General features: G+C 43.7%; 1 protein-coding gene across 1 annotated transcript in view; it reads left to right on the plus strand.

Annotated features, from left to right (window-relative positions):
- The window catches only part of LOC124805402 (dipeptidase 1-like), a 224,904-nt gene that overhangs the window by 131,465 nt on the left and 69,596 nt on the right, over window positions 1-23,843 (plus strand). The window contains exon 4 of the mRNA XM_047265964.1: window positions 21,032-21,182. Coding sequence (XP_047121920.1) covers window positions 21,032-21,182 — 151 coding nt within the window. The remainder of the gene's footprint in view (window positions 1-21,031; window positions 21,183-23,843) is intronic.

Genomic DNA, 23,843 nt, shown 5'->3' on the forward strand with positions numbered 1-23,843 from the left:
GATCCTCCGTTGTGGTGATCAGACGTGGTCGACGGGGACCTCGGTGGCAAGTCTGCCTGTCCTCACTTTCGCATGCAGTCCAACATCGGGCCACTGTCACATCCGAATGCCACAATAATCTTGATGCTGCACGATTCGATCGGCTGGGCAAGTGGAGACCAAAGGTGAAGACCCTCTCAAACTCTGCCATGTGCTGATAATGCCATCTCCCACCAGTACAAGGCATCTACGTGTCCTTCACAGTGATCACTGAACGTCGGACCCATTCACGCTAATTATGTAACCTACCAGGCCTGGTAACAACAGTAAACACGACCAACACTGTCACAGGGAACTGCAACTCTAATCATTTAGTTAACCGTCAAAGATGTGTACGTGTACATCCGTCCATGCCCTCTGGAAGCTTCACTTTTTTGTCAGGCAGCGTATTACAGCAGCATGCACTGTGTATTACACAAGGAAAGCGCGAAGATGTAATATGTGGCGATATGTACTAATCGGAAAGGCGAACTAGTTACTATTCTTACAAGCGGAGAACTGTCACACGCTATACGTCTGTGCGTGCCTCTGAATGAAGTGCCCATTTAACGAGAGAACATAAAGCATATCTCATGTTATATGCCCACGCCGCTTCGCATGCAGTGGCCATAAAGCCACCTTCCCCAGTGAGAGTGTTGTTTTCCACAGTTGTGTCTGTTGATACATCGTCTACTGTTTAAGTTACGAATGATAATGCTGACCGTTTGTTCGAATTTATGCCGTCTGACATTATGATATTTTCAGTTTCCTCGTCCGAAACAGAAGTCGTGCGTCATCTAGTCTGGTGCAAGCCATTCGATGTAAAGCTACTTCCATTCCACTGCTTTTATGTAGCTTAGAGAATGGACCAGCAAGGTGTGGGGTCGCACGCTCTTCTCAGACGAGAACAAATCTAGTCTGAGTGATGATTCTTCACGTACACTCATAGTAATCTTCCAGTTGGTTGCTCAAGGTTGAATGCACCCACTTCCACACTAGAGAAAAATTTGAAGTGGTCAGCCGGAATGAGACTAGCCAAAATTTCCAACTACTAGCCAACACCGGCAGTTAGCTTTTACTATTGTGAAATTACGATTTGCTGTTGCGTCGTTAGACCCCAGATGTGTGTGACGGCTACTGAAGAATACATACGCGACCATTACATGAACAGTCGGTAGGTAGGGCAAGCGTAAGGAGAGCGGTAGTGGTGGGGGTTACCGGCTGGCGCTGTAGGGGCAATGCCTTTCTGTAAATATTAAGGGGAGCCCCTTCATGCCCACAACTGCATAGTGACCATTCAAGAAGATCTGCCACCTCTGCCTTGGTTAGTGTCCAAAAAGAATTCCGCTGAAATCGCACCGTGTTATTTTCGATTTACTTGTTAAGCATTTGCCACTTTCAGAGAAAAAACATGAAAGGCGAATGTTGAGTAAAACCTACATATTTCTGTTGTTGCCATCTCAAAATTTGTTTCTTTTACCGAAACACAGGAGATTTACGCAGCGTCACTTCAGTAACATATGCAAACGCAATTGTGAGAGAATTCTGAAACAGCAGTTTCTTAAATTAGGAACTGAGAAACGTAAGATCTGCATCTACATTTATAACCCGCAAGCCACCCAACGGTCTGTGGCAACTGTCCCTTAACATAGACAAATGTAATGTATTGCGAATACATAGAAAGAAGGATCCTTTATTGTATGATTATATGATAGCGGAACAAACACTGGTAGCAGTTACTTCTGCAAAATATCTGGGAGTATGCTTACGGAACGATTTGAAGTGGAATGATCATATAAAATTAATTGTTGGTAAGGCGAGTGCCAGGTTGATGGTTCAAATGGCTCTGAGCAGTATGGGAATCAACTGCTGTGGTCATAAGTCCCCTAGAACTTAGAACTACTTAAACCTAACTAACCTAAGGACGTCACACACATCCATGCCCGAGGCAGGATTCGAACCGGTGACGGTAACGGTCGTGCGGTTCCAGACTGTAGCGCCTTTAACCGCTCGGCCACTCCGGCCGGCGGTGCCAGGTTGAAATTTATTGGGAGAGCGCTTAGAAGATGTAGTTCATCAACAAAGGAGGTGGCTTACAAAACACTCGTTCGACCTATACTTGAGTGTTGCTCATCAGTGTTTGATCCGTACCAGGCCGGGTTGACAGAGGAGATAGAGAAGATCCAAAGATAAGCGTCATAGTGTTACGGAGATGTTAAGCAAACTCAAGTGGCAGACTGTGCAAGAGAAGCGATCTGCATCGCGTTGTAGCTTGCTGTCCAGGTTTCGAGAGGGTGCGTTTCTGGACGAGGTGTCGAATATTTTGCTTCCCCCTACTTATACCTCCCGAGGAGGTCACGAATGTAAAATGAGAGAGATGCGAGCGCGCACGGAGGCTTTCCGGCAGTCGTTCTTCCCGCGAACCATACGCGACTGGAACAAGAAAGGGAGGCAAAGACAGTGGCACGTATGTCTCATGCATTCTTAAATAAGAACTGTCGCTACAGTAAGCATTATTACAATTACACGAAATGCTAAAAATGACTCCTGAGCAAAGCGAAAAATAACTTGAGATATATTTTCGTTACGATTCAAAGTAGGGCGTGTTGTTACTTCGCAGCTCAAATGCGAAAGGTTATCATGGAAAATAACTTTGCACAGGCTGTGACAACTTGTACACCTGATCAATTTTGCTGACAATGAGAATGCGAAATGCGTCACATTGCCGACATAGGAGGCAGTGGAAGGAGCAAGAGAATGTTGATGAGCAGAACTGGAACTGTTTGACCTATGGACTGCGATTTCAGAAGGTGCTAGAAGAGGATACAGTCTCAGCAAATTTCGTAATGTTTCGATAAGGCTTGAAGAGTTTACTGGCCAAGATAAATACAAAACACCTAATGTAGAGTGGCAGTCAAATATTCTACCAATTACTATCCATCCAACACATACAGCCATTACAAGCAGTGGAAGTATGCACCGAACAACTTCTATGGTCATGCACTTGTTGATTGGGCTAAGAATAAGAACCTTAGATTAGTTGCATGGCAGAGAGGCTATAACCAAGACCACTTTTTGTCTCCGATGTTTGTAAAGAACAACCAGTTTCTACACCAAGAAAAGTCTTGTCAGACATTCCACATAGCCAACAGAGATCTTTTATTCCCCAATATTGGCTTATCCATCCCACTGGTTAAGCGAGTACCAGGACTGGGATGGAAATTTAGAAAGGTAAACTGACAGGGTTTCTCGGACCACCTGGAGAGAAATATTTGTTTCATTGCACCAGAATCCCAGCTCTTTAACCGTTTTGTTGCAGCTATTTTTGCATCTGGATGTAGGAGAGAATACATTCCAGGGTGAGAAGAGAGATGTGGACTCCTATATGAACAGTTTAACCGAATTGGAGACAGTGATATTGCAGATGAACTTATTCACAGTATTGAAAATGCAAAGAAAGTGCGCTGCTCTGAGATAGTGGAAATCTTGAATTTGGAACATTCAGGTATGAATGCTTGGTCCTTGTTCCGCAAATTGAGTGGCTCATTTAATAAATCTGAACACAAGCCTGATATTTCAGCCAATCATATTGCTAACCATATGATAAAAACGTCCTGATCGCCCAGGGATAAACAGCGTACCTCCAGGATCAAAAAGGAGCTAAAAGATCTAAAAGCTCAGTCTTCAAGCGATTCAAATTCTATTCCTCATTCACCACAGATGAATTAGAGGTAGGCTTAGCAGACGTTAAAAGTGGTAATGCTGTGGAGTCTGACAGTACACATCCAGAATTTGTATCTATTCTTGAACAAAATGGCAAACACTGGCTGGCTCGGTTCTTATCTATTATTTTGAGCACAGGAACACTTCCCAAGCAACTGAAAAATACAAAAATTGTGGCAAACTTAAAACGTAGTAAATCACCGGATTTATTCCCAGTACTTTCGAGCAATTTCCCTGCTTAGCTGCACGTATAACCTTTTGGAGAAACTCATTTACGATAGAATTACTGAGTGTATTTTAGAACACATTCCTATAGAACAAGTAGGGTTTAGGCCTCACCGAAACTGCAACGGCCAGTTACTAGCTCTGGCAAGTTTCATGGAGGCTGGTTTCCAGAAGAAATTAAAAACATCTGTGGTGTTTATCTACCTTAGAGCAGCATATGATACTGTCTGGATGGAAGGGATGATTTACAAATTACTGAAGATAATTAAATGCTGAACAACAGCTTGTAAGGTGTATGCTTCGCCGGCGATGGGCGAAGCATGACAGAATCTTTGACCAGAGAGTGGTTTATTGTTAGTTGTTGCTTGTCGCGAGTCTGCGCTAGTCTGCGCTTGTCTGCGCGAGTCTGCAGTAGTAGTCGGTCGGCTTTAGTAGCGAGTGGACAGTAATAGTCTGCGGGTGTCGGCATGCGTCGGCTGTGTGCTCTGCTCGCGACTCTGCTCAGGACTCTGGAGGATGAGTATTGTTGTAGAAGGTAAAGAAGCAGCATTGCGCATATTTAATAATGTATGTTAATTGTAATTTAATTTGTTCAGAAAAAATGCCCCAATAATAATTTTTTTATAAAGTAACTCTTTTAAAGAAAAATATTCATTTCAATTTAAAGAATTTTTCCACTCTTTTGAAGAAAAAGCATTCATTTCAATTTAAAGAATATTTCCTATGCATTCCTTCCAAGAATCAAAAAAAAAAAAAAATATACGCCAGCATTGCACGAAGCTGTGTCGATAAATAAGAGCAGATATAGTTGCAGTTTTTATTGAGGTAAGAATTTTGCTTTTGTTATTCATAATACAGGGCCGAAGGTCAGCGCTGCTGTCCTTATAAAATTTACCAGATATTATTATTTCTGTTAGGAGGTTACATTTCGTTCATGGTTCATTATTTAATTGATATTATTGTGTGGTTTATGGTCCATTATCATTCTTTTAATTTTTTTTGAGAGGAGGTTACAAGCTTGCGTGAAAATGAAAGCTCAATAAGGGCTCAATTCTATCACCTCTGCCGTCCAGTCTTTATATTTCCGACCTTGCAAAAACATCTTCAAGGAAATATTGTTATGGAGACGATATCGGTGTGACTTGTCAATCAAAAGAGTTTTGTCAGTCAAAGGGAACACTGACAGAGCATTAGCGCCCCCTTAATTCACATTTCAAAAAATGGAGGCCCATCTCTAGTACCAGTAAGAGAGAGGTTTGTGCATTTCACCTTAGCAACAAAGAAGCTTTACACTCTTCCGCACTCTATCTCATAAAAATCAGGAAAGCACATCAGCGAAGATAAAAAGTCACAACATCATTCAGAGACTGTTGGCACAACCTGGGAGGCTTCAATGGATTTTGCGTATCTCGGCTCTCGCGCTGTTTTTTACTGCCGCAGAATATTGTGCTTCAGCGTGGTGTAATATTTGCCGTACCACCCTCATCGATGCGCAGCTCAGCAACACGATGTGCATAATCACTGGTACAATCAGACCAACTCCTATTTCCTGGCTTTCCCAGCTAAGCAATATCCACCTACCAGAGTTTCGCAGAACTAAGGCCCTTCTTAGAGATTACCACAATTCACAAGGGAATAAAGAGCCACCCACCCATCACGACATGCATGTCTTACGAAGAAATAGGCTTCGTTCGAGGTACCCATCACTACTGTAAGCTGAAGAGCTAGCTATAAGTAATGCGGAAGTAAGAGATCTCTGGAGCAAGAACTGTCAGAAATTACCAGGAACGAGAATAGTTCGAGTAATATAACTGTGATGCTGTGAGTATCGGACTTGGCGGGAGACTGTGAGTCTAATCAAGTAGAATCCACAATGGATACAGTCGGTGTTTCACTCATTCTGTAAATGGAGTATCGTTGAGTCACCGAGTTGTGACTGTGATGTTGTGAAACGATCTACTAGATATACAGGGCTATTACAAATGATTGAAGCGATTTCATAAATTCACTGTAGCTCCATTCATTGACATATTGTCACGACATACTACAGATACGTAGAAAAACTCAAAGTTTTGTTCGGCTGAAGCCGCACTTCAGGTTTCTGCCGCCAGAGCGCTCGAGAGCGCAGTGAGACAAAATGGCGACAGGAGCCGAGAAAGCGTATGTCGTGCTTGAAATGCACTCACATCAGTCAGTCATAACAGTGCAACGACACTTCAGGACGAAGTTCAACAAAGATCCACCAACTGCTAACTCCATTCGGCGATGGTATGCGCAGTTTAAAGCTTCTGGATGCCTCTGTAAGGGGAAATCAACGGGTCGGCCTGCAGTGAGCGAAGAAACGGTTGAACGCGTGCGGGCAAGTTTCACGCGTAGCCCGCGGAAGTCGACGAATAAAGCAAGCAGGGAGCTAAACGTACCACAGCCAACGGTTTGGAAAATCTTACGGCAAAGGCTAAAGCAGAAGCCTTACCGTTTACAATTGCTGCAAGCCCTGACACCCGATGACAAAGTCAAACGCTTTGAATTTTCGGCGCGTTTGCAACAGCTCATGGAAGAGGATGCGTTCAGTGCGAAACTCGTTTTCAGTGATGAAGCAACATTTTTTCTTAATGGTGAAGTGAACAGACACGATGTGCGAATCTGGGCGGTAGAGAATCCTCACGCATTCGTGCAGCAAATTCGCAATTCACCAAAAGTTAACGTGTTTTGTGCAATCTCACGGTTTAAAGTTTACGGCCCCTTTTTCTTCTGCGAAAAAAACGTTACAGGACACTTGTACCTGGACGTGCTGGAAAATTGGCTCATGCCACAACTGGAGACCGACAGCGCCGACTTCATCTTTCAACAGGATGATGCTCCACCGCACTTCCATCATGATGTTCGGCATTTCTTAAACAGGAGATTGGAAAACCGATGCATCGGTCGTGGTGGAGATCATGATCAGCAATTCATGTCAGGCCTCCACGCTCCCCCGACTTAACCCCATGCGATTTCTTTCTGTGGGGTTATGTGAAAGATTCAGTGTTTAAACCTCCTCTTTTTATTTTTGTTTCTTGCAATGACATTCATTACATGTTATAAAAGTACTGTGTATGTGTATCATATGAATGATGGTGGTGATGATAATTGTGCACATTTTAATAGAGTCGCCGTACACATCTGTAAGCTCCTGGTTGTACTACGTGTTTCTCAAGAGAGCAAGTTAACCCATTACTTTCCGAAAAATTATTTCCGTAATGTCGTTGTATATAGTGCGTTTATTTCACTGTCTAAATGTCGGCCTTATGCATAAAAACTCTGGAAATGTACATGACAGGCAAATTTAATGACGCTGTGTTGTAAATTAGACATTCAAAACACTTTTGTAAACTTCATTTCACTGTATTAAAGTGAAATAAAGCTTACATCTGTGTTTTGGACGTCTCATTTACGTCACAGTTTCACTACATTTGCCAGCCATTCAAGTTTCCAGTCTTTTTATGCATCGCAGATATGTTCTCACCGTTACATACGAGACTACTGGTTTATGTAATCTGATACATATTCTTCGACTACGATTAAGACAAGTCGGGCGGTTTATGGCATTGTAACATTTGAAATGGCCTAAGGACGAAATATGGAACATCAGCCTATATCCAGTCAAATGGGGGAAATATCTTTCCCAACATTGTACATGACTGTAGTTCCAGAAAAAGAAAGTCATTAACGCACTTACTTCGACAAAAAATTCAACTGCGTAATATTAAAAAGGAAACACATCATAATGTCTGCAAATCTGCAAAATTAGATTTATGTAGTCACAAAGCAGCTTTCGGCTTCTTAGGCCGTCTTCAGTTGGCCAAAAAAGTCTCAAAAACAAGTGGGGTGCATCTTACTTAGATATTATTTACGCAGGGAATACAAAAATGGTGAAATGCGGACTTTGCAATCTACTTAATTTAACAAATGGAAAAGCGGAATTAAGTTTGATCGTATAATACTGAGCTGGCAGTTCGTGTCATATTTTTGTTCATTTCCAGTATCTCCAGTAGGGTCATCTTTTTGCTGTTCTTAACGGAATGTAGACCTTCATATGAGTTGTTTTCTGTTAAAAAGTGATCGGCAAAGGTTGAATCTTTTGTTCTTGATTTTCAGCTTCTCTTATGTTCAGATAACCTTATTGCAACAGTTCTGCTCAACTGGTCGTTATATACTTCTCCACAGTGCTTGCATACGATGTTTTACACATCACTATGTGGCAACAATTGCAGTCTGTCTTTAATATTGAATAAAAATTTTGATATTGTATTGGTATGCAGGTCTCTAATTGCGAGATTACCTGAAATTTTTCAAAGAAATGAGATGATGCTCCAGTTTTTGCAACTTCTGACTGGTTCCTGTTTGCCAGATTTGAGAAGTGGTGTAATCTAACGCTTTTTCTCTTTTCGTAGTGTATTACCAATCAGTTCAGAGCTGCAGCCATCGGCAGAAGCGATATGTTTGATGGTATGTAATACCGTGTGCAAGGCAGATTCAGATAATGAAACAGGCATGAGGCGCTGCACCACCGAATGCAGAGCTGCATGGTTTTGACTGTGCTGGGAACAACTATGGCTTTTATGTAAATGCTGAATAAGTGTGTTCTTATGCTAATGTGTATATTAAGATACAAGAAATTTATAGAAAATCCTCCCATCTCCATTGTGAACTGAATTTTATTATGTTGGGAGTTTTCATATTGTGATAACGTACCGTTCCACAAACACAGCATTTGATCCTCACATCTGAATTAAATTTGCAACTCAGTGATTCAAATATAGCACATCATCCACGTACCTAAACTAGTAGTTTTGCAGTTCAGTGGCTCTTTCTATAAGAAATTTGCCGACCGGTGTGGCCGAGCGGTTATAGGAGCTTCAGTCGGGAAACGCGCGACCGCTACGGTCTCAGGTTCGAATCCTGCCTCGGGCATGGATGCCTGTGATGCCCTTAGGTTAGTTAGGTTTAAGTTGTTCTAAGTTCTAGGGGACTGATGACCTCAGATGTTAAGTCCCATAGTGCTCAGTACCATTTGAACCATTTGTAAGAAATTTGATTTGAAATCGTCGATGACATTTTCAGATAGTATACGACAACATGGAAAACCCATACATAGGCGATACATGTTTTGATACCTAAAGGATTATATTTCACACATTTCAGAAGTAACTGTTAGGTGATGTAATTGTGCAGAATCCTGTGATAAAAACTATGAAAGTGTTGCATCCTTGGTGACAGAAAGACACACAAAATTCCACTTTTAAGAATTCTGGTTAAATATATTACCTTGTCTAAAAACGTTTCAGAAGACGTAGTCTAAGAAACGATATTCTGTTCTTCAGCGAAATTACAATGTGAGTATGAACTTTCAGGAAAGTTTAAGAGTAGCTTCAGACCATTTTGCACAATGCTCTGATACTATGTGTATTATTACAGCTCGCGTACGTGTAATAATTTTCGTTATTGTAATACCCATTACAATTGATGGATTTATTAATTAATTTCTACCATTAGTAACTGGAGCACTAGTATAACATTTTAACGAATAAATTATATAAAATTTTGGTTTTGACGACCATGAGTGACATATACTGTAATGTCATCTATAGTAGAATAACTGTACTTGTACTGGGCGAACCGTTTATCCGCTGCCAGCAGGTGTCATTGCTTATGGAGGAGCGTAACCTTGCAGAATAATTGGTTAGACTCGTTGCTGAATTTATCTTTGTGGCTGCACTTCCCTGATAATACCTGCTCACTGTACAAAGACATGTAATACAGATATGTGAGTGCTTTTGTCGAGAAAATGTTTCTATAGAGCTGCAGAAACTTGCGGCTGACGACATAGCCAAAAGGTTTCTTAAATCTTTGTTCAAACATTGCAGCACTTCCATCCCGAAAAAGTTGCGATACACTTCAGCTGTCCTCCACTGTTGAAAAAGACCTACTTTAAATGTACAAATTAGCAGGATATTGCCAACTGAAGGAAGTAATGGGCAGGTTATAACGAATCCAATCGCTAGAAATAATTTCTTAGAAATGACTTATCCTTGGAGAATTAAACTTAAATCGGCCAGCTAAAGGTAATAATTGTAAATTGACAGATCAGCTAGTCACCTCAATAAACTGTCCCCCACCATTACTTTCGTCCCAGTAAGCGCAGCATTGATGGCACATTTATTTAACTCGACAGGTATGTTCCAAAAATGGCCAGGAAAGACACTTTGAAAATCTTGGTGCTAAATAAAAGGCGCCAAATTTGGCCGCTAGCCGGAGAGATATCGATCATGGCGTCGACTTATATTTTATTCAGTGTTAAATACTTTGAATGAACTAGCGGGCTGGATATGAGATGTCTGTTATCCGTTATAGTCAATTCATTTACGGAAGAATTTGAAGACACGGCGCTGGGACAGCTTCTTTAAAAACTGTCTGTTCTTGACGGTACACCGACTATATGTTTATCGCGTGGCAACATGGGCTAAATGCTTTAACGCTTCCTTGGATCGTTTTCATTGCCTTTTCTCCAGCACCAAGTTCGACGAATGGAGGTCGACACGGATGGCAAGCTTCCTTTTCTGGAAATTTTGTGCCGCATAATTAGCGCCAAAAGTTCATTTTTACTTGTCTATACATATTTTAATTTTGGTAGAAGCTTCACTGTTATAGTCTTTAAGGAGAAGTGAACACGAAACGAAACTCTTCATTCGCAACAATGAAAGGTCACATGGAACTATTGATTGACAATACTCTTCGCACACTGTCATAGTTCCACGTTTATTCAGAGTGGAGTTTGTATGAGTAAAAAGTTTGTCCAAATAAACCAGTGGCCGTTTTAGTTCCGGTCTCTTATCGCTGTCTTCTTTCTTGTTTCTTTCTTTTTTTTTTCAGAAACCTAATGTAATGTGCTCTTATCGTAAGTATGTTCAAATCAAATCTCGTAGAGGGGGGAACACTTTATGTAAGAGCTTATTTGTTAATCTGGAATCCCCACTCTATGCGACAAAAGTTGTCAAGCTTTGACAGATGACTTTACATATCCTTTCATTGTTCACAATGTTGCCGAAACTCCTGTTTGATAATATATTTATCAATAGCACTAACGAAATGTACAGTGTGTGGAGTTTACTTATTCTTCTTCAGGGCAAATAGCTGGCTCCTCTTGCACACAGCATCGTGTCATTCCTTCTGAAATTTGCACACCATTGACTTACGTAACATTGGTTCATCAACATCTGCTTGCACCATCCGTCACATTCTTTGTCGGCACTACCACAATTCGCTTTGTCAGCAAAAGCTAATGATCTTAACAGCAAGCTGTCATGGCTTCCTACAAATGTATTTTACTTTATCACTTCTCGTGATCTGTTTTCATGCTCACGCCGTGTGGCAAAAATGTGTGAATTACAATGTGAGTGTACCTAGTTACGTGACCAAGGTACTTCTTGCTACTGCTGAATAACTGCTGCACGGTATACCTCCTCTCCCTGCGCATCACTGGGGTGCAGATCACTCTACGCTGCTGCAGCTCTACAGAGCCCTTGTTCAATCCCGCCTTGACTATGGGAATCTGGTTTATGGTTCGGCGGTGACCTCAGCGTTACGTTTACTTGACCCAGTGCACCACTGTGGCGTTCGCCTAGCGACAGGAGCTTTTAGGACGAGTCCGGTGACCAGCGTCCTTCTGGAGGCCGGAGTCCGTCCATTGCAGGTTAGGCGTGCATAACTGCTGGCCAGTTACGTGGCACACGTTCGTAGTTCTCCGGCGTATCCGAATCACCGTCTCCTTTTCCCACCCACGGTGGTTCATCTCCCGCATCGGTGGCTTAGGTCAGGGCTTCCATTTGCAGTTCATGTCCGATCCTTCTTTCTGGAGTCTTTGCCTTTACCACCTGTAATTGAGGTCATTCACGTACACCTCCATGGTGCACACCTAGGCTGCGGCTTCGCTTGGACTTTTCACATGGCCCTAAGGACTCAGTTAACCCCGCGGCTCTCCGCTGCTACTTCCTCTCGATTCTTGAGAAGTACCGAGGCCACAAAATGGTTTACACTGACGGTTCGATGTCTGATGCTCACGTCGGCCTCGCGTATGACCATGGAGGATATATTGAACAGCATTCCTTGCCCGATGGCTGCAGTGTTTTCACGACTGACTTGGTGGTTATATCTCGTGCTCTTGAGTACATCCGTTCAGGCCCTGGGGAGTCGTTTCTTCTGTGTACTGACTCCTTGAGCAGCCTACAATCTCTCAACCAATGCTACCCTCGTTATCCTTTGGTAGCGACCATCCAGGAGTCCATCTATGCCCTGGAACGATCCAGTCATTCAGTGGTGTTTGTCTGGACCCCAGGTCACATCGAAATCCCAGGCAACGAACTTGCCGACAGGCTGGCAAAACAGGCTACGCGGAAACCGACAATGGAGATCGGCTTCTCTCCATCTGTCCTGCGTTCAGTACCACGCTGCAAGGTTCTGCAGCTTTGGGAGACGAAATGGCATAACATCAGCATGCACAACGAACTGCTTGCCATTAAGGAGACAATGAATGAGAGGCAGTCGTCCATGAGGGCCTCTCGCAGAGACTCTAAAAAATGTTCAAATATGTGTGAAATCTTATGGGACTAAACTGCAAAGGTCATCAGCCCCTAAGCGTACACACTACTTAACTTAAATTATCCTAAGGACAAACACACACATCCATGCCCGAAGGAGGACTCGAACCTCCGCCGGGACCAGCCACACAGTCCATGACTGCAGCCCCTTAGACAGAGACTCCGCCAGCTTCACATCGACCATGCTTCTACATCTACATCTACATCCGTAATCCGCAATCCGCAATGTGGCGGAGGGTACCTTGAGTACCTCTATCAGTTCTCCCTTCTATTCCAGTCTCGTATTGTTCGTGGAAAGAAAGATTGTCGGTATGCCTCTGTGTGGGCTCTAATCTCTCTGATTTTATCCTCATGGTCTCTTCGCGAGATATACTTAGGAGGGAGCAATATACTGCTTGACCCCTCGGTGAAGGTACGTTCTCGAAACTTAAACAAAAGCAAGTACCGAGCTACAGAGCATCTCTCTTGCAGAGTCTTCCACTGGAGTTTATCATCTCCGTAACGCTTTCGCGATTACTACATGATCCTGGAACGACGCGTGTTGCTCTCCATTGTATCTTCTCTATCTCTTCCATCAACCCTATCTGGTACGGATCCCACACTGGTGAGCAGTATTCAAGCAGTGGGCGGGCAAGTGTATTGTAACCTACATCCTTTGTTTTCGGACTGCATTTGCTTAGGATTCTGCCAATGAAACTCAGTCTGGCATCTGCATTTCCGACGATTAATTTTATATTGTCATTCCATTTTAAATCACCCCTAATGCCTACTCCCAGATATTTTATGGAATTAACTGCTTCCAGTTGCTGACCTACTATATTGTAGCTAAATGATAAAGGATCTTTTCTTCTGTGTATTCGCAGCACATTACACTTTTATACATAGAGATTCAATTGCCATTCCCTACACTATGCGTCAATTCGTTGCAGATCCTCCTGCTTTTCAGTACAATTTTCCATTGTTACAACCTCTCGATATACTACAGAATCGTTTGCAAAAATCCTCAGGTAATACCCGATGTTATCCACAAGGTCATTTATATACACCACTGGCCATTAAAATTGCTACACCACGAAGATGACGTGCTGCAGACTCGAAATTTAACCGACAGGAAGAAGATGCGGTGATATACAAATGATTAGCATCAGAGCATTCACACAAAGTTGGCGCCGGCAGCGACACCTACAGCGTGCTGACACGAGGAAAGTTTCCAATCGATTTCTCATACACAAACAGCAGTTGACCGCCGTTGCCTGATGAAACGTTGTTGATGCCTCGTGTGAGGAGGAGAAATGCGTACCATCACGTTTCAGACTTTGATAAAGGTCGGATTGTAGCCTATCGCGATTGCGGTTTATCAATATCCCGACATTGCTGATCGCGCTGGTCGAGATCCAATGACTGTTAGCAGAGTATGGAATCGGTGGGCTCAGGAGGGTAATACGGAACGCCGTGCTGGATCCCAACGGCCTCGTATTACTAGCAGTCGAGATGACAGGCATCTTATCCGCATGGCTGTAACGTATCGTGCAGCCACGTCTCGATCCCTGAGTCAACAGATGGGGACGTTTGCAAGACAACTACCATCTCCACGAACGGTTCGACGACGTTTCCAGCGACATGGACTATCAGCTCGGAGACTATGGCTGCTGTTACTTTTGACGCTGCATCACAGACAGGAGCGCCTGCAATGCTGTACTCAACGACGAACCTGGGTGCACGAATGGCAAAACGTAATTTTTTCGGATGAATCCAGGTTCTGTTTACAGTATCGTGATGTTCACATCCGTGTTTGGCGACATCGTGGTGAACGCACATTGGAAGCGTGTATTCGTCATCGCCATACTGGCGTATCACCCGGCGTGATGGTATGGGGTGCCATTGGTTACACGCTTCGGTCACCTCTTGTTCGCATTGACGGCACTTTGAACAGTGGACGTTACATTTCAGATGTGTTACGATCCGTGGCTCTACCATTCGTTCCATCCCTGCGAAACCCTACATTTCACCAGGATAATGCACGATCGCATGTTGCAAGTCCTGTACGGGCCTTTCTGGATACAGAAAATGTACAACTGCTGCCCTGGCCAGCACATTCTTCAGATCTCTCACCAACTGAAAACGTCTGGCCAATGGTGGCCGAGCAACTGGCTCGTCACAATACGCAAGTCACTACTCTTGATGAAGTGTGGTATCGTGTTGAAGCTGCATGGGCAGCTGTACCTGTACACGCCATCCAAGCTCTGTTTGATTCAATGCCCAGGTGTATCAAGGCCGTTATTGCGGCCAGAGGTGGTTGTTCTGGGTACTGATTTGTCAGGATCTATGCACCCAAATTTCGTGAAAATGTAATCACATGGCCGGTCGGAGTGACCGTGCGGTTCTAGGCAGTACAGTCTGGAGCCGGGCGACCGCTACGGTCCCAGGTTCGAATCCTGCCTCGGGCATGGATGTGTGTGATGTCTTTAGGTTAGTTAGGTTTAATGTTCTAGGCGACTGATGACCTCAGAAGTTAAGTCGCATAGTGCTTAGAGCCATTTGAACCATTTTTGTAATTACATGTCAGTTCTAGTATAATATATTTGTCCAATGAATACCCGTTTATGATCTGTATTTCTTCTTGGTGTAGCAATTTTAATGGCTGGTAGGGAATATTATGAATAACAACGGTCGTACGACACTCCCCTGCGGCACACCTGAAATCACTCTTACTTCGGAAGACTTCTCTCCATTGAGAATGACTCTTCAATTCAATCACACAATTGGTCTGATAATGCTAATGCTCTTACTTTATTCATTAAATGACTGTTGGTAACCGTATCAAACGCCTTGCGGAAGTCAAGAAACACGGCATCTACCTGGGAACCCGTCCCTCTGAGTCTCGTGGACGAATAGCGCGAGCTGGGTTTCACACGATCGTCTTTTTCGAAACCCATGCTGGTGCCTACACAGTAGATTTCTAGTCTCCAGAAAAGTCAATATACTCGAACATAATACGCGTTCCAAATTCTACAACTGTTCGACGGTCCTTCTTGAAAACGGGGATGACTTGTGCCCTTTTCCAGTTTTTGGAACGCTACGCTTTTCTGGAGACCTACGGTACACCGCTACAAGAAGGGAGGCAAGTTCCTTCACGTACTCTGTTTTAAATCGAAATGGTACCCCATCACATCCAGCGGCCTTTTAAGCGATTTTAATTGTTTTTCTATCCCTCTGTCATACAATCTAGAGAAGGAACTACAGTGCAGTCTTCTTCTGTTGGAAAATAACATTTAGTATTTCGGCCATTAGTCTGTCATCCTCTGTTTCAGTACCATTTTAGTCACATAGCGTCTCTACATTTTGTTTTGATCCACCTACCGCTATGGTATAAGACCAAAATTTCTTAGGAGTTTCTACCACGCCAGTACACAGAACTTTAGTTTCGAATTCGTTTAATGCCTCTCGCGCAGCCCTCATCACGTTACATTTTGCTTCGTGTAATGTTTGTTTGTCTGCAAGGCTCTTCCTTTGTGTACACTTGGGTGACACACGGCTATCTCCTGCACCGTGATAACCAACCTCAGTGTCGGTGCCGCGCCCGGCTGACAGTGGCCCATATCTTGGTGAGCTGTCCGTCTTTGGCTGCCCTGAGACGGACTCTTCAGTTCAGTTCAGAGGTTGTAACAATGGAAAATTGTACTGAAACGCAGGAGGATCTGCAACGAATTGACTTATGGTGCAGGGAATGGCAACTGCATCTCAATGTAGACAAGTGTAATGTCCTGCGAATACATAGAAAGAAATATCCTTGATCATTTAGCTACAATATAGCAAGTCAGCAACTGGAAGCAGTTAATTCCATGAAGTATCTGGAAGTAGGCATTAGCAGTAATTTAAAATGGAATGATCATATAAATTTGATCGTCAGTAAAGCAGATGACAGACTGAGATTCATTGGAAGAATCCTAAGGAACTGCTACGGTCGCAGGTTCGAATCCTGCCTCGGGCATGGATGTGTGCGATGTCCTTAGGTTAGTTAGGTTTAAGTAGTTCTAAGTTCTAGGGGACTGATGACCACAGATGTTAAGTCCCATAGTGCTCAGTGCCATTTGAACCATTTTTAGATAGGGTTGATAGAAGAGATAGAGAAGAACCAGCGCGCTTCGTTACAGGATCATTTAGAAATCAGAAAAGCGTTACGGAGACGATAGACTCCAGTGGAAAACTCCACAGGACAGAAGCTCAGTAGCTCGGTACGGGCTTTTGTTGAAGTTTCGAGAACATACCTTCACCGAGGAGTCAAGCAGTATATTGCTCCCTCCTACGTTTATCTCGCGAAGAGACCATGAGGATAAAATCAAAGAGATTAGAGCCCACACAGAGGCATACCGACAATCTTTCTTTCCACGAACAATACGAGACTGGAATAGAAGGGAGAAACGATAGAGGTACTCAAAGTACCCACCGCCACACACCGTCACGTGGATTGCGGAGTATGGATGTAGATGTAGATACCGGATTCGTTGCCATTAATTTTAGCTGACAACACCTCATTGGCTAATTTGGTTTTATGTTTTATATGTGACAGTGTGTTTTATCATACTATATAAGTTTTAGCGCATGTCCGTTGTCCCTTTGTGTTCTGCACTGTAATGCTTTTAGGGTGGATATTTTAATGTGTGGCAGAGTGACTGGCTTTTCCTTTTTATTCTCATGGTCGGCCAGCCACGGTCATCTGCTCTTTTTTTTACCCAATCTACCTGTTACTTGCTTCTCTCTGCGGTTTTCTTTTCCTGTTTTGTCCACAGTAATATTGAAACTTCCTGGCAGATTAAAACTGTGTGCCGGACCGAGACTCGAACTCGGGACCTTTGGCTTTCGCGGGCAAGTGCTCTGCCAACCGAACTACCCAAGCACGACTCACGCCCCGTCCTCGTAGCTTTACTTCCGCCAGTACCTCGCCTCCTACCTTCCAAACTTTACAGAAGTCCTCCTGCGAACCTTGCAGAACTAACGCTCCTGAAAGAAAGGATATTGCGGAGACATGGCTTAGTTACAGCCTGGGGGATGTTTCCAGAGTGAGATTTTCACTCTGCAGCGGAGTGTGCACTGATATGAAACTTCGTGGCAAATTAATACTGTGTGCCGTACCGAACTCGGGACCTTTGCCTTTCGCAGGCAAGTGCTCTACCAACGGAGCTACCCAAGCACGACTCACGCCCCGTCCTCGCAGCTTTACTTATATCAGCGCACACTCCGGTGTAGAGTGAAAATCTCATTCTGGAAACATCCTCCAGGCTGTGGCTAAGCCATGTCTCCGCAATATCCTTTGTTTCAGGAGTGCTAGTTCTGCAAGGTTCGCAGGAGAGCTTCTGTTAAGTTTGGAAGGTAGGAGACGAGGTACTGGCACAAGTAAAGCTGTGAGGACGGGGCGTGAGTCGTGCTTGGGTAGCTCAGTTGGTAGAGCGCTTGCCCGAGATAGGCAAAGGTCCCGAGTTCGAGTCTCGGTCCGGCACACAGTTTAAATCTGCCAGGAAGTTTCATATCAGCGCACACTCCGCTGCAGAGTGAAAATCTCGTTCTGCATAGTAGTGTTGGTTGTCCTTCCTGGCACGAGATCCGGTTATAAGATTAGAAAACCGTATGGTAGTCAGAACAAAATCCGCTAGGTACTTGGGCGTTCTCATCGATGAAACATGGAGCTATGCTCCACATATTGGATATGTAGCCTCTAAAGCAATAACACTATTCATCAAGCTTATAAGCATTGCACAACGACGATTTCATCTGCCACCGGGAGCAACACAAATGTATAACAACTGCATCCTTGTGCCCTTTGTGGGGTATGGCTCCAGTGCCTGGGCCCGCAGACTTGTTCAGGTGAAGCCTGCAATGCAAATTAAGCGCATACAAAGGAATATCATCCTACGGTGTGTGGGTGCATTCCACACCACTCCTGCAGACGCTCTTTGTGTGATCGTGGGACTTTGTCCCCCTGATCTGAAAGTCAGACAGCATGCACCAGCTTATTGGTTACATAAGAGAGACTATGAGAGGGTAAGAAGAATAATGGGAACTTACCTATACAACATAAAAGGCATCAAACAAAGAACAAAGAACAATGCAATTATGGCAGGAGCAGTTGGAAAACTCCGACACTGGTAGGTGGGTCTTTGACTTCCTTCCCAGTGTACGGGAAAGATTTAAGTTAAGGCACATGATAGTAACTCAAGGTATAGTACACTTTCTATCAGGACACGGCCCCTATCCGACGTCCTTTCACAGGTAAGGTAGCTGGCCAACACCTGAATGTGTCTGTGGCGCCACAGAGGTGACGCCTGAGCACGTTGCCTTCGAGTGCCCAGACTTTGATCCAGTTGCCTCAGAAGCGAGGGAGGAATTAAGAGAGAAACAAATAGTAGAAATACTGACGAACCCTGCCTTACACGAAGTATTGCAAGATCTGGTCGATAACGTTTCTAAATTCGCGGGATTAATTTTTGAATAGACACTAAGTTAATAAAGAAAAGCCTTACTCGTCAGCCGGGCTGACGAGTATTGTGCAACAGGACTTTAGAAGACCAATAATTAATGGCCCATGGAGGGTGGAATGGCGGACTTGGTCCCACCATCTGGAAGTCCGTCGGTGGGGCATGGCTGTCCGCCCACTCCAGGGGGGAAACTACAATGCATGGGGATGGTATTGAGGGCAAGGTGGAAGAAGTAGATGGGCTACCCACTCTATGGAGACATAGAGAGGAGGGATGCCTAAGGGTGTTTCCTAGGCTGTGTTGCCTTCATATCCTCCAGCCACTTTCCTATAAAGACAATAAACATGGCTAGACAAATGCATATATATGTATATTAGACGACTTCTCAAACATTATTTTCCATGTATTATAATTCTATGATTATGTACATAACATGATGTTTTCTATTTTTATAAATACCATTATCTCCGGCCGGAGTGGCTGTGAGGTTCTAGGCGCTACAGTCTGGAACCGAGCAACCGCTAAGTCGCAGGTTGGAATCCTGCGTCGGGCATGGATGTGTGTGGTGTCCTTAGGTTAGTTAGGTTTAATTAGTTCTAAGTTCTAGGCGACTGATGACCTCAGAAGTTAAGTCGCATAGTGCTCAGAGCCATTTGAACCGTTTTTTGAACCATTTTTATTATTATTTTGTGGGAAGTTAGTAGTGGATAGACACTAAGCAGAAGCGCACGTTATTATTGTGGTGTCATCACCAGACACCACACTTGCTAGGTGGTAGCCTTTAAATCGGCCGCGGTCCGTTAGTATACGTCGGACCCGCGTGTCGCCACTGTCAGTGATTGCAGACGGAGAGCCGCCACACGGCAGGTCTAGACTAGAGAGACTCCCTGGCACTCGCCCCAGTTGTACAGCCGACTTTGCTAGCGATGGTTCGCTGTCTACATACGCTCTCATTTGCAGAGACGACAGTTCAGCATAGCTTTCAGCTACGTCATTTGCTACGACCTAGCAAGTCACCATATTCAGTTACTATGAATGTATTCTGAACAGATAATATTGTGAATCATGTACTGTCAAGAGCGACGTTCATCATTAATGGATTAAAGTTAAGTATCAAACTAATTATGTCCGCTTTCTGAATTCTCATTCCTTGTCACGTTCCAGACCTAATGTCAGTATAGTTCTTCCCTCTTCACGCCAGCCTGCGTGAGCTGAAACTTGTGCATTTCGGTCTCCTCTAGTAACACGGTGTTGGCTCTTCTGCCAACACAACAATTATTGGCTAAAAAAAATTTTTTTTGTAGATGTAGAAATGTATTTGTAAACAGCGTTTCATCAAGGGTGATGGAGGGATGACAAAATAAAAATACAACATGGCAGTGGCTTTGCGATAGTAGTCGGTCCGCCTCCTCGTGGCTACGGACGGGCAACGCTCCTGGTCACCCAGAGCGGCTAAGTGGCTGAATGTTGTAAATAGTAAAGCAGAAATCAGTAAAGTAGAAATCACTGTTTGTAAAAAGTAGCAATTATTTAGAAGTAATACCCATTTTTGTCACCTAGATAGTGGGTTTTGTATGTTACAATAAAGCTGTAAAAAAAAAAAGGCTGTCCTTCTGTCGTTCTTCTAGTTTTTCCTTTCCCCTGTTACTGTGCTGTACGTCTCCTTTCTTTTCTTGTTTCCCTCGTGTAATTATTTTACCGGGAACAAGGGACCGATGACCTCGCAGTTTGGCCCTCCCCACCCCCCGCCCCCTCCCTTCCTCTGTTAAACCAACCAACCAACCCTATGGCCCAGATGTAAAAAACGAAAGTGCTGTCACTCTGGCCAGATCTGGAATATGCTTCTCTGGTTGGTAACAAACTGTGAAATTACAGCCTGTGCTCGCTCATCTGTGTGAGAAACCGGTCACGCAGACTGAGTGACGCTGAGCGCGGTGCGTGTGTGTCCTGTTGCAGGCATAGAGGAGGCGCACTCGGCGGGCGTGCTGGCGTGCCTGGTGGGCGTGGAGGGGGGCCACGCCCTGGGCAGCAGCCTGGCCGTGCTGCGCGGCCTGCACGCGCTCGGCGCGCGCTACCTCACGCTCACGCACGCCTGCAACACGCCTTGGTGAGCGCCGCACCGCGCCACGCGCCACCCCATCACGGCGCGGCGCGCGCTGCACGAAAGCTCGACGATGAAATTACTAGCTCTCACCATTCTCTGAGTGTTTGTTTCCAGCCTAAGGCCGGTATTACACTGCCGAATTTCTTTGTCAAATATCTATGTCAAAAATCTTTGTCAAAGAAGTTTGATGGTGTAATAGGGAACTTTGTCCAATGTCGTCCAATATTTGATCAAATCTAGGGCCTCGCTGTAGATTTGATCAAAGAAGTCACTTGTCTTCTGTTCACCGCAATGTGACATGTAACCACATGGAGCGCTGGCATCGCTGCAGCGTTCTGTCGTCTGTAGTGTTTTTATAAACAGTGCCGATAAATACAATTGGTGTGTGCCGACAACTACAAAATTAATAGAGATGTATGAAGCTGATGAGGCGCTTTACAACACGAGGCACCCTGAATACAAAAACAGATGAAGAAGATTGGAGACCTGACCTGACGTAACCCAACTTAACCTAATCTAACCTAACCTAATCTAACCCTCTCCTGTAGCAAGGAATCGCAGTGTTACAGTAAGCCTGTCTTCTGCATATGTAGCAGTCCTTAAATGAATATTCTGCTTTGTGATATGAGGATACACTTCACTGGGCACATACAGATATGTATGCTCATCCACTTTTAACTGATTGACGTACGACTTGACGTCCTCCACTATAAGCTCACGTAACAAGTTTTGTTGAATGCTTTTATCGTGTCGTCGTAAAACCCACGGCTTCACCCAGATACGTTTTCTTTTTTTCCCCCGCTTCTCTTCCACATGTGCATGCAGTGCAATTGTGGTACATGCTACTGCTGCGGTTAATAACAAGTTGTTGTTGTCAGCCATCTTGGAACTTTGGCGAAAAATATGATGACAGTGTAATACCCCTTCTAGCGCTACTTCAAAGATCTTTGTCAAATATATTTGACGGAATATTTGATCACTAAGGTCACAGAAATGGTATCGTTAGAAATTTTGACGTAAAGTCATCGTAAGATCGTCTTTTCAATAAAAAGATGGGAATAGTAAAACTTCCCGTTTAGGGTAGACTGTGCATCTGATGTTTTATCTCCAAAAGTCAATGTGGGCCCTAACACTACTGTCAGATAGATATGAAAGATTTTCCCATCCCTTCACAAGTCTTTCATCTTCAGGGAAATGCTGAGCCATATCCCAAGGAGCTAGAGGTCGACAAAAATCTGTTTCCAACGAGTAAAACTTATGTAATGCAGCAAGCTTTCAAATGTGATATATAACATATTTCGTAAACACAGTCGCAGGTCAACATTAACCTGTATCGTCGAGAGCTTGTTGTCTACAAAAGTAAATAACAAGCTCAAACCAACTTCTGTACATGGTGAACTCAAAGTCGATAGACGAAGTTTCAAGAGATTGCGAAACTTATTCACAGTGTATGAATCCATTTGACATCGCCTTGATAGGTATAGAGATAATCTATTAGTGACACAAGAAAATTCGTGTCAGACCAGGATTCGAACTCACTCCTGGTCCAACAAAAATTTTCATGTGTCACTAATAGATCATATCTATACCTAGCACAGCTGACATCAAATGAATTTCCAATCTGTGAATAAGTTTCGTAATATTTAACACAGCTGGTGATCGTTAGAAACGTCTGTTCCTTCAGACATCCAAAATTTTAAAAAATCTGAAACTTGTTCAGCGATATTTTCTGAGACTTTGGTTCAAGAGATCTGACATGTCTGGTGGTTCGTTATGCAGTAGTTGGATTTCATTTAATTTCTGAGCCTTTTTTATTTTTGCATCTCCACAACATTGCAAATCTCAACTGTATGCACTGAGTGTCTTGTTTGGATATAAACTTGTTCCATTCATCTGGAGTACTTGCTGTTGACAACAGTAATACCCACTTTAGTGCTGACCTTCAAGCTTTCATTTGGTCCTGCTCGGATCTAACATGGGTTTGTTTTTCTGGCAGCGTAGCTTGTACATCATCAAAGATTTACACAGCGTTATGGATGGTTTTATTAATGAAGAATTTCCCAATATGCGCCTTATGTATGGGTTCACTTAATTCCATGGAAGAGCAGCAGGATGAAATGTACTTCGTGAATAAGTTCACTGAATCCAGTGGAATGGCAGCGCAGCGACGATATGCTGAGCTGTTCGTGCAATCACGTCAACTATGTGACAAAACTGTCTACGAGTTGCGGCATGGTTGTTGTTGGGGAACTCAGTCTGAAGGCTCGATTGATGCTGCACTTTACGCTAGTCTGTGCTCTTCAAGCGTTTTCATATCTGTTTAACTACTGCAACCTACATACATTTAAACTTTATTCAGTCCTTTATGTCCCTCTATGATTTTTACCTCTACACTTCCTTCTGTTACCAAACTGACGACCCCTTTACACCATAGGATGTGTATCTTTTAGTCAAGCTGTACCGTAAATTTCTTTTTTACGTAGTTTGATCCAATACTTCGTCATTAGTTATGTCATTCACCCATCTGATCTTGTGTTCCATTACCCCATGTTTTGTGCTGTGCATTCCTTGTATACTGTAGTCCCACTGTTGCGGAACCATATAAATCATAATTATATTACTGCCCTGTAATGATGCAGCGCTGACCATGGGTCCTGAATACCA

This window comes from Schistocerca piceifrons, chromosome 7, assembly GCF_021461385.2.
Source record: "Schistocerca piceifrons isolate TAMUIC-IGC-003096 chromosome 7, iqSchPice1.1, whole genome shotgun sequence".
Taxonomy (NCBI): Eukaryota; Metazoa; Arthropoda; class Insecta; order Orthoptera; family Acrididae; genus Schistocerca; species Schistocerca piceifrons.